A 12,506-nucleotide genomic window follows, 5' to 3' on the forward strand; every position below is an offset into this window, starting at 1 on the left:
TGGGTGATGGATGATGCTCAAAGTGGCGATTAGAGATACTTTGAAGAATCAAAATAAACTTATTTTTAAAGGAGTGTGAAGATGTCAGCAGGTGTAGCTAAACAACACACTAATTAGATGTTGTTGTATTGTTGTCCCAGGCACTGAGAAGGAAGAGAGTCTGGAAAGGCTGCCGACAATCCCCAGGAAAGATATAAAAAGTCCGTAGGCCATAGTATCACCATACTTCCACGGCCATCACTGAACATGCAGTCAAGCTCTGTGTCTCTTCTGGACTGTTCTGGGGATTGCAGTGGCACATCCTACAGAACTCACTGTTACATCCCAGTGACTTCTTCCGTTGCTCTTTGCTCCAGTGATGTAAGCCCTACCTTTGGGCTCTGCCTACCCAGTAGCTACCAAGGAAATCTCTGGCTCCTGGGTAACTGCCAAGGAACTTATGGTGAAACGCCAAGCTGCAAATCTCCTAGCTGTGAGCTCAAGACTTGCACCACAAGTTGCAATCCATCAAGCTCCTGTGTGCCCTGCAACTCTCCAACAGTGAGCCAAGTCTGCAGCACCTGTGAAACTACGAACATCGGACCCAAACCCAGCTGCAGCCCATGCACTCAGACCAAGGGGTATGTATCTTATTGCTACACACCCAGCCAAAGGGCATCTAAAGTCTGCCAGACCTTCAGCAGTGGCTTCAAATGCTTTGGGCGACTTAATTGCTTGTCCGACAGTTTCCGACCCCTAAACCACTGTAGACTGGGCAGTTTGAAGTACAGAGCCTACCAAAATCTTGCCTTCATACCCAGTGGCTTCTCACCATCATGTTGTATTGCCAGAAGCTGCCAATCCCAAAACTATCTAGTGAGAAATTGCCAATACCCAAGTTATGGATCAATGAGCTGCCAACCGCTGGGATATTTTTCTAGAAATTTCCAGTCTCTGAGCTGCATTCCAAGTACCTTTCCTCCTCTGAGGTATTTATGCAGTGGTTGCAGACCTCTGAGTTGCTGTTGAGCAGTTTGTTGCATTTATGGCTGCTGGAAATTATCTCAGGGCAGATCCTACCAAGGAGTCGTCTTCTCTAAATTCGGCCTAATTACTTCATGTGTCTTAAGAATCTTGTTATATTAACCTCAAATACAACTCCAGGACTTATTAACCACAACCGTGATCATTTGCTAGCTTTTTTTTCTTTGTTGCTCTGTTAACGTCCTTTGTGTTGAGGGCTGATCCTGAAGGTGGTATTGTCTCTGCGATTGACTACAATGGGCACACTGAAGAGATTCCACATAAGATACACCCATCGCCAGCTTTCTGATGTTGGCTGTCGCTGTCCCCTGTTTGCCACTGGGAGTATCCCCTACCTTCTCGATGAAGAAAGCCTTTTTGGTTTGACTGATGATTCCAGCACATTCTTTCAGAATGTTCTGCTTTTTATCCATAGTCTGTGGACTGCTTAACTAGCATGTTGCTAATGAGCTAAGAGATAGCATTACCTTAAATATGCTATGTTCAGCTGTTGCATCTATCCCCTACTGACTGATTATCAGGATATGCAAGCAGCAGTGTTCAACTACAGCTCAAAATCGGAAGACTTTCAGCAAATCTTCTCTTCCAAAGAAGCCCCAAAGCCCTCACTTGGCTGGCATTCGGCTTTTGTTCCCAATGCCTAGGAGAGAGCCTTGGGAGTAGCAGCAGCATGAGAATTGTTTGTTGAAAGAATGACAAAATACTCTTATAGACTCTTCATGGTTAGTGATGATCTATGTTCATGATTCTGCTATAATCCTCCTCTGCTGAATTATTGCTTTCTGACTCTAGAAAATGTTCTGGTTCATAGTTAATAAACAAATTTCTATTGGGAAATAATGCTTTGCATTATGCTTTATTTCATATTCACTAAAGTTTTATCAATGTTCTGGGCAATATGCATAGCATTGTAGAAGCACTAGTTTCCTGTCATTTAGTTTAATCGCCTAATTAAAAATATAAAGAAGATAGAATATGACTTCTTAGGACTTTGTTTTGTTTTGTTTTGCTCTAGTTTTAACATATAGAGTGGCATTTCTCTTCGAGTGTCTGTGATTGATATGTCTACAGAAAACCGGGGGAAAACATTTATAAAATAAATCAATTTAGTGCAAATTATATAAAGTATTAAATGTATATATATTTCCCTACCAATATGTGTGTTTGTTGGTTTTGTAGATAATGTTTGGGCTTTGGAATAGATTTAATATTGAACCCTGAGAGAAATTATTTAACCTCTACAAAGTTCTCCAAAAAGTGGAAATAAAATCATCCATCTCAGCAGTAAAAAGTAACATCTATCCTAAGAATTTCTGTAAATAAAAAGCGAATCATGTTTAAAGTAAAATAAAATGGCCTGTGGAGATGGGTGTTAACTGGAGATGGGATGAATGGAAGAAGGTCATCAATATCAGGAGTCTAAAATTAAAACTCTCGAAGCATACAGAAGGGGCTACCATTTTATTTATTCAGGAGGCCTACCATGTATCAGAAAGGTTTACAGAAGGAATATGTATGTATCACTTCCGCTTGAACATGTCTGTGGACGATCAAGTCACTCCTTTGTGAGTTCATTCTATTTTCAGAGAGTACTATCTGTTGAAAATTTCTTCTTCATATTGACACAAATCGAATTGTTCTTAGCAACCATCCATTGACCATATAGGCCCAGTTTAATTCCTTTAACACTGAACAGGTGTTCAAGTATTTGAAAATAATTACTGTGTGTCCCAGCTGAGTATTCAGCTGTCCAAACTAAACATACAGTCTTTCTCTTTACAAACTTTTATAGAAAACCTATTCTTTGAAGAATCAAATGAGATTCTTTGGGGATATCAAGGTTTATAGATCCTGTTCTCAAGAACTATTCAGAGGAGTAATACACTGAAACAAACATAATACTGCCTCAACCGTTTTGAGTACAATATAAAATGAATCAGAGGGAGGACTCTAACAGGAGAATTAGAGAATACTTGGTGGAAGAAATAGCATTGGCATGATACCTGACTGTGAACTGACTGGGGTTTGGATATGCAATAAGGGAAAGAGAGGGTGGGGGTAATAGGTACATTTAAAAAGAGGCATAGATTATTTTGACCCAAGGGAAGGAAACATAAACTCATCAGTGGGGGAAAAATTGGGAGAAAATGTAAGACCTTAGGTTAAATAAGAACAAACAAATCTTTATAAAATAAAAGATTTGTAAATGTGGCTACATCAAGATCAAAACCTCATGATAACAGAAGACATTACAAAGAAATTAAAAATAAAGCAAAAGTGTGTGTGCGGGCTGAGAGGGAGTGCGAGAAATTTCTGTACTTTCCACTCAAATTTTCTGTAAACCTAAAGTCTAGCAAATAGTCCTAGTGGAAAAATCAGCACACTTGGATCTATTAGGTTATATGTCAATTATAACCTAATAATAATAATAATAATAATAATAATAATAATAATAATAATAACAATAATAATAATAAAAACCCAGGCCAAAAAAATGACAAAAAAATCATGATTGAGATAAAATAGTATAACATGCACTATAAAATTACTGTTGAGGATATTTAATAACTACAAATAAAGAAAGAGAAACTCGTGACTTAAGAAGAAATAAAGAATATGAGCAATTAGGAGCACTTGGGTGGCTCAGTCAGTTAAGCATCTGCCTCCTGCTCAGGTCATGATCTCAGGGTCTGGGATAGAGCCCCATGGTGGGCTCCCTGCTGAGCAGGGAGTCTGCTTCTCCCTCTCCCACTGCCCCTACCTCACGCTCTCTCTCTCTCAAGTAAATACATAAAATCTTTTAAAAAATAAGAGCAATTACTCATAAAAGAAGTACAGTCGTCAATAGACACATCGAAAAATGTTCCACTAAGCAGTAATTAGTAATTATAAGTGCTATTTTTCATCATCCATTTGGCAAACATTTTAGTTGTTTATGTCAACTTAAAAACATATTCTTACACACTGAATGTGGTAGTAGAATTTGCTAGAGCTGCTATCTTCGTGAATATTTAAAATGCCCGCATTGTATGACCAGATACTTCCCCTTCTTAATGTCTCCCCTACAGAAACATTCTTTCAAGTCTTACAATATTTATTTTTGCACTGCTGCGATACTGAAAAATTAGAAGCAATGGACACGTCCATCAAAGGGAGACTATGAAATAAAATGTAATGTAGTTATACTAATAAATATTTTACAAGAATTAAAAACAGTGGATCCATATTACATATAAACATAAAAAATCCATAGGAATTGTATGATGAAAGACATATTACAAAATTAAAAATTAGATTATAAACCATGATAAATAAGGTGTGACATTTTATATAATATTACACATATCAATGAACATTTCTCAAAATTATTTATTATCTAACCATCAATTTATCTATCTGAATAGAATAAAAAACTCCAGAAAAATACAACCTGGGGCACCTGGGTGGCTCAGCCAGTTAAGCATCTGCCTTCGGCTTGGGTCATGATCTCAAGGTCCTGGATCGAGCCCCACATCGGGCTCCCTGCTTAGTGGTGAGCCTGCTTCTCCCTCTCCCTCTGCCTGCAGCTCCCCCTGCTTGTGCTTTCTCTCTGTGTGTCAAATAAATTAAATCTTTAAAAAAATAAAATAAAAACACAACCTAAGTTATGTTAGCTTTGGGGGAGTTTTAGAAATAGTAGTTGGTGATTCTCAAAGTGACTTTTAGGCTTAAGAGTCTTGCTTTGATTTCCTAAGTAATTAAAAAAGAAATTGGTCCCACTCTATGACTTCGTAGAGTATATAATCAACAACCTCTCCTATGCTACTGTTAATAAAAATATTATTGAATAGCAAAGTGATGTAGGTATCAGTCCTCTATAGCACATTACCATCTAGAAAACCATAGAATGTAAAGATTCATATATGTCTATTCAATTTCACTTAGGCATAAAATATGCTTAATAAATAACACATTATGTCCATAGCTCCAATGGCAGCTAATTTGTAGAATTCAACTGAGGTCTTTTTAAATTTGCACTTAAAAATAGACAAATGAATTATTTCTTTTCCCATACATTTCACTGCACAGCTGACCAACACTTTCTGCTTCCCAAATAAAAGACCATCTATTTTTTTGTTAAAAAAAAACCTACTCATAGATTTAAAATATTACTTTCTAGTTATAAAAATTTTACAAGTCCAAATACAAGCATCCGAGTCTTTTCTTTTATGCTTATCTCTCTTTCATACACAGCAGAGAAAGGAATACAATGAATTTGCATGTATGTCTACTATTCTAAATGCTATAAATCAAACAAAACTCTACCCTGGAATATATTTAATGCTCAGTTGACTTAATGATGATTAAAGTCTCTGGTTTAATTTATATACTTACAAGTGCTTGTGTAGATGACTAACGATTTACTTTATAACAAAGTTTTAAAGAGTTGATAAAGCTACTGCATTTGGCCTGCTCTCAAAGGCCTGAAAATAATTGCATAATTCTGCTGTTTGTTTCTGTCTGCTACCTTGAAACTGTATTATTAGTCAATATCTTTTCGAAACCTTCTTTCATCTACCATATTTTCTAATGGATAAGAAATAAATCTATATCATTTCTAAGCCCAGTGTAAACATTAATAGATTTTTAAACTTTTGTTCCATTGAGTTTCTCTATTGTGTCTTTTTCTTTGAGTTCTGTATGAAATGCTCATCAATGCTCTCAATATACGGTGGGTGTGCTACACATGATTTGTTTAAGAAAAATGGATCTCATCCACCAGGAGGCCCTTGATGAATTAGCAATCTCACCTGACAGTTCAATTAACCATATTGTCACTCCCAATATCATAGAGAATATCTCAAAACTGTGTAACTCTATATTTATTCATAACCACCAACACTGTGCTGTCCATACTAAAATTTCCACCTATACTAACACCCGCTGAAATTATAGTTTCTAGAGTCATTTCAGAAGTGAATCAGAAGTGAAGTGAATCCTTGATCAGATGTGCGTACTTGTTGTCTCAGAGCTAATAAAATTATTTCTTAACTATTCACTTAGCTCACTGTGCTTGCTCTTTTTGTCTGTTTTTTTTTTTTTTTTTTAATGTGATTGACAGGTGGGACTCAGAAACTCACCAAGTTGTGTATCTATAGTCAGGGCACTGACAGACGGGAAGAGAATGGAATCTAACCCCCCACCCCCGCCATTGGTTTCTGTGCCTTACAGTCTGGAGTCCTGAAAATTCTAGATCATTCTAATTTGACTGCTCTCATTCCAAAGTCTTAATACTTAAAGGAAATGTTATTCAAAAATACAAAATAATTCTTTTCATTAAAAAAAAATCACCTCTAAGTTTACATTTAGATTCTGATCTAAAAGAACAAAGTTGAAATTTTCTTAAAGAATAAAAATTCTAAAATTGGAATGATCTTTTTCAAGAAAGAAAGAATAAAGATTTTAGGTCCAGAATCCTTTCTTTCAAGAAACAGTTATGACAAAGATAATTATTATTGTCATTATCATTATTTTTTATTGTGAATCGCTTCTCACCTAGAGTACAGGCACTGAGAATGGTGGGTTAAAAATCATACTATCCCAGAATCTGATCTTTCTTATCAATATGCATCTCCTCACAGTCATCTCTAGTAAGTAATAGGCTTTGTGAGCTCTTTTCGCCAGGATTGGGGAATACATTGGATTTCTGATTTCTACTATAAAAACTGGGTGCCAAATGAATCTTGAGTCCCTTAGGAAATTTTTTTTTTTTTTTTTTTTTTTTTTAGCCAACACACTCAAAGATACATACTAAGTGCTTTTTTGAGCGTGTATTTATTGTGTGTGACATCATGGCTCACATATCATGAGTATACCACAGTGATTAGCAGAAGAGCTAGGGTTTTAATTCTGAATCTGCCACCTACAGCTTGTACAACTTAAGCTGTCTCTCTTTTTTTTTAAATTTTTTTATTATATTATGTTAGTCACCATACAGTACATCCCCGGTTTCCGATGTAAAGTTCAATGATTCATTAGGTGCGTATGACACCCAGTGCACCATGCAATACGTGCCCTCCTTACTACCCATCACCGGTCTATCCCATTCCCCCACCCCCCTCCCCTCTGAGGCCCTCAGCTTGTTTCTCATAGTCCATAGCTGTCTCTTAACCCTCTGAGCTTTTATAAAGTAAGGGGCTTTCTGACAATTAAGTGAAATAGTTTATAAAACACCTTGACTCAGTGCCTGGGAATAGAGCTCCATAAGTGGCAGGCATTTTTATTACATAAACAAGCAAAGAGACCCTCAAACTTATCACAACAGCAGGTGTTTTTCTGCAGATGATGTGATCGAAAACCAGACTCCAAAGTTCTGAAGTTAGTTACTTAGTTGGGAAGCGAGAATCAGAATCTAGATTCCTTTTGTACTAGTCCAGTATATTAGCAGGGCAGTCTTTTCCTCACTAGTTCCTGGGAGGAATTAATTTTCCTTAAATACCCATAGGACTACTCTTTAAATCCTTTCTCACTAGGCCTCTGGGGAGGTGCAATAACCTTTATGATTGATAAACATGGCAAGAATACTGGGCACATGACTTTCAGCCTTGACCTTCCCCCTCTTGGGAGTTCTTCCTTCCTGCTTTCTCTACTATGGGAAATTTCTCCCAGACCCATGCTGTCCTGACGCAAATAAATTCTAGGGTTCAGTGTCAGCAGCGTCATTTGTTTTAACAGATCTAATTCTACAACATGACCTCTGTCAGTAATAAACATGATAAATATGTGTGCTCGCCGCCTACAATTTATTTCAATTTTTAAATGTTCAGAACCCACTTACTAACAAGGACTAGTCTCTCAGAACCTCGATAGTGCTTTCTAAAATAAGTCACATAGCTTATCACTTAAGAGAAGATTATGTATACTGTAAGAAACAACTCATTAATGAAGATATGTACTATAGAATACAATGAGTATGCAATTATTTTAAACAGAGTTCACGGGGCAAAGTAAATCAGATGACAGTGCTGCGTTCCTTTAGGGCTTTTTTTCCCCATTGTGGTTATCACACTTAAGAAGTGAATTGAACTTGAGCTTGGAAAATATTTATTTGACAGAATACACACTTGGTTTATATTTTTTTAGCCCAGTGCTATGGGTAGAAGCATAGGTACTGAACAGGAAATATATAAGGAAAGTATAAATCTTTTAGACCCAATAAAATTATTATAAACCACCCAACATTGTCACTCCAAGATCAGATTGTGCTATTTACACTTCATTTGATGCCTTGAAGTGAGGAAACTACAGGAAAGATGCCAAGAACAGCAAGTCTCCAGTGTATGTAACCTTTGCTCTAGGTTAAGACATTATTCTGAGGCACTGAATCACATGAATTTATAATCCATCACACAGGACAAGATAGTACATGGGAATGAGTCAAATGGGGTAATACCTACAGAGCAAAAATACTTAAAAATTGGATTTCAAACAGAGTAAAATATCTGGAGAACTGTATAGAACTTAGAACTCATGTTCCTGATCTTGTATAAATTGAATGGAACTGATAGTCTAGGATGGGAATAAACACATTCTGAAAGGAAGAGACTTAACCTGAGTCAGTAGAGCTTTTAATATCTGGTTTGGAACACACAGCATGTGTTATTACCACCAACAATAAGAACAGTAGGTAAGAGAGGCAGACAGAGAGGGAAGGGAGAGTCAGAGGGGAAGAGAGTGCAGTGGAAAGAGGGAGAAGGATGGGGATAGAAATGGAAGTAGGGGCGGAATGAGGAAGAGAAGGCAAAGGATAGGAAAAGAAAGGGAAGGGAAGAGCAGAGGATTGTTTAATTATTTTCCAGAAACGTGCCTCCCTGTGCTTATATAGTTATTAATCTGTGTGTCCCAATAAGCTACAGAGGGCTTCAAACTTGTGTCAGTCAATCCCATCTTGACCTGGGTCTCCTTGCCTTGGTGGGCCACATATCACCCCCCAGGATTCCATCTCCTGCAAGCTTATTAATGTGAGTCACAAATAAAGTTTGAATTCCGGCTAAAGCCAGTGGATTCTTTGACAATTATCCTGGAACCAGATAAAGGTAATAATTATACTAACTTTATGAATGATCGTGAATAAATATGTATGTTTGTAGGTATGTGTGTATATATACACATCTATTTCTTTCTGTCATGATTCTTAAATGGCATATGTATCTGGAAGTCCTAGTTCTATATGTTTTATAATATATATTTTGAAAATACATACTTACCACTTTGGTTTTAATTATCTGTTTAACACTTGGGCATAATAACCGCAAGTGTATCTTCTCCATAATTTAGAAAACTGCTGATAAAGAAGAGAGAACTTAGCCAAGATACATTTTTCCTTTTCTTCTTGTCTCTCTTGAAATATAGGTAATGGAGATTTTAAGCATAAGAGTACAATCCAGCCTGAGGCTTAGAACATCTACATTTCTCATTGCTTTCAGGTAAGATACAGTGCTATTATAAAATATTAATAGAAGCCTAATATAAAAGCACAAGTATTCCACCAAACTGGTAGGATAGCTCTATTTGACAGAAATAGCTGTGGTGGTTTTCAAGGAAGCCATCTCTGCTCATTCTAGAAGAAGCATGAACTCATCAGTTCAAAAAAGCTCCTGACCCACCTGAATGTGAAGGCCGCCAACCATAGCTGAGCAGTGGAAGGGAAATTTATATACACAATTCCTGGGAGAAATACTCCCAGGAAATACCACCAGCCGGGGGTGGGGGGGGGGAAGTATTTCGGGTAATGATAGTTAAATCAGACACAAAGCTAATCCAAATCCTTCTTCTCTGATCTAAATATGGGACTTAATTTCATTCTCTGGATTCCAAGGTAATCCATGCTCTATGCTAACCAAGAGCATAAGCAGATCTCAACTCCAGAGTCCCAGGCCCTGAAGATCTGTTTCCAGTGGTTGCAAAGAACACCTCATGCCATCAATATCTGTTTACCCCAAGTTTTATGATTTTATTCTATATGTGAAAAATTGCAGATATTTGCCATTATTTCCTTATAAGAAATTAGAAAGGTCAAGGCAACGCATTCTAAAATAAGCTGTTAGGAGTGCCTGGGTGGTTCAGTCAGTTAAGCGTCTGCCTTCGGCTCAGGTCATGATCCCAGGGTCCTGGGATCAAGTCCCACATCAGGTTCCCTGCTCAATGGGGAGTCTGCTTCTCCCCCTCTGTCCCTCCCCCCCTACGTGTGCCCTCTCTCTCTCTGATAAATAAATAAAATCTTCAAAACAAAATTAAAAATAAGCTGTTAAAGGCAAAGGGTTTTCTTGATCACTGCCCAAAGAGGAGTGACTGTCAGTGAACAGGGGCTTTAGGGACAGTGTGTTGACATGAAAATGTGCATCTGATCACATGAGGGTGTCGATTGTTTTGGCCACCCTGCCAGGGAACGTGGAGCCAAAAAGCAATTCCAACAAAGTCACGTATGTCCAAGTCTTTGTGTGTGCGTGTGTGTGTCCTTAAAATACAAAGACAATGGATTTTTTTAAGTAAACAGTCTTTCAACTTTTCTGTATAAACACTAAAGGCCATTTGGATGATTGCCTGGGAAAGCTTGCTTGTTTGTGGGAAGTGGATATAGTCTGGCCTGTCACTGCAGCAAAGCTGGACAGATGGCTGGGGACAAGGGAAGCAGCACATGGTCATACAAGAGAACTGGGCTTGGAGTCAGGAGACCATTCTTCAGTTTGGATTTTGCCACTAAATAGTTGCATGACTACGATAAAAAAACATTTTCTCTCTGGGTCTCAGTTTCCTTTCCAGTAAAACAAAAAGGTTGAATTTAATGAGCCCATACATCAGTAAAATATGATGATTCTATCGTTCTAGATATAATCTGTGTTAAAATTTTTATGGTGTTTGACTATGCCTTCCTTCCCTCTGTTCCTTTCCCAAAGTGCTTCTATCAGGATCCACCCAAGCCTAGCCAGTGTCTGTTAATGATATAGGCATATTTTAATTACATGTGGCAAATAAACCATTAAATCATGAGAGATGCTTTTAGTTCTGGTACATTCTAATTATTAAATTGCCAAGAGTTACCAATGGGAAGCTTTACACCTAACTTACCCACTTCCTCAAGACACTGCCCTTCAGCTAATGCTACTTTGTATTTGAAAGGGAGGACAACATAGGAAATACCCACAGGAGATCTGAATTTCCTCCATGAGCTAATTTTCTGAGAAGAAGCCACCGACTGCAATCATTTTAACGCAGAGACCCCAACCCTCTCATAAAACATGTACACCTCGGTACACTAGTAAAACCTGCCTCAGCCCTCAGGCCAGACTGCTGTAGCTTTTCACTAGACACCAGCTCCTGACATCTAACGAATCGCATTTCACAACTGAAAACACTAATGTCATTATAAGGTAATAATAAGGTGTGCACCAATGTCGACCATTTAATCTCTACAACTTATTAACCCTTTAAAAGAGTAAAATAATAAAAAGTCTGACACATTTTTTTCAAGCAACATATTAACTCGGGTTTGGTCGGGCTGGGATCTGGACTTCTTCCAACAGTTGGTGAAAAAGATTACTAATTCATACGTTCTTTCCTCATGTGAAGATCCAGAGATATCATCCGCTTATTTTTGAAGGCATAAAATAAAAAGAAACCACAAAGAAAGGATAGACAAGCTCACTGATGGGATCCTCGTACTTAGAAACTCAAGGGAGCACCAAAGATGAAACGTTTATTGTAACCAGGCACCAGAATATAACCTGATCACGGGGGCAGATAGGGGAGCGGAGAAGACACCAGGATAGATTATCCTCAAGCAGTACAATCTTTTACAGGCTGAGAAGCAGTGTGGAGAATTTTTACTTAGTTCTTTAAACTGTTGGGTGAGTTTCGGTTGGTAAGTCACTCTAAGTAATGATATTTCGATGTAAAGTAGGAACACCTAGGTTTGTTTTGTTTTGGTTTTTGTTTTTCCCCTCTCTAGCCTGGAGGCAACATTAGATGTAAAATAATGCATCTGAGAAACAAGTTTTAATAGTGCATGATTGCTGTGAACTAATTTCTCAGCAACCAGGTCCTATTGCCAAGATCCCTGCTTTTGACCCTTGCTCTAATTGCGGATAGAGACACTGTACAGTGAGTTGCTTGTTTCTCAAGCATTTTACGTCTAGAAGTATTGCAGCATATCATGCCGTGCACGTGATTAACCGATTTGATGAAGGGTCCATGCTGACGTGTTCTAGATATCACTTGGATATTGAATTCATTGCGATCTATCAACTATCGCCCCAGAATGGCTGGTGAATGACCATTTGGGAGTTTAACTTCTCTCCCTGAATGTGGAAGGTACGACTGCCATTCTGGACGGCTGCTCAGGGTCCACACAGAAAAACAGAAACCATGATAACTGAATATAGAGAATTGGTTAAACAAGTATTAGGGAACTGAAAAGGCAAAAGGAAATGTGAAATTGACAGAGT

At 37.8% G+C, this 12,506-nt stretch overlaps 1 protein-coding gene across 1 annotated transcript; it reads left to right on the forward strand.

The window, feature by feature from the left end:
• Positions 1-246: 246 nt before the first annotated feature.
• LOC103673206 (keratin-associated protein 24-1) lies at positions 247-2,072 on the forward strand. Its single transcript, XM_008701939.2, has one exon. It carries the CDS (start codon positions 247-249, stop codon positions 1,006-1,008), a length of 762 nt encoding a protein of 253 aa, XP_008700161.2. The 3' UTR covers positions 1,009-2,072.
• The last annotated feature ends 10,434 nt before the right edge of the window (positions 2,073-12,506 follow it).

Source organism: Ursus maritimus, unplaced genomic scaffold (assembly GCF_017311325.1).
Source record: "Ursus maritimus isolate PB19 unplaced genomic scaffold, ASM1731132v1 scaffold_4, whole genome shotgun sequence".
Lineage (NCBI taxonomy): Eukaryota > Metazoa > Chordata > Mammalia > Carnivora > Ursidae > Ursus > Ursus maritimus.

Excerpts from the sequence above, each read along its gene's own strand:
- LOC103673206 (XM_008701939.2), top strand. The coding sequence starts at position 247 with ATGCAGTCAAGCTCTGTGTCTCTTCTGGACTGTTCTGGGGATTGCAGT.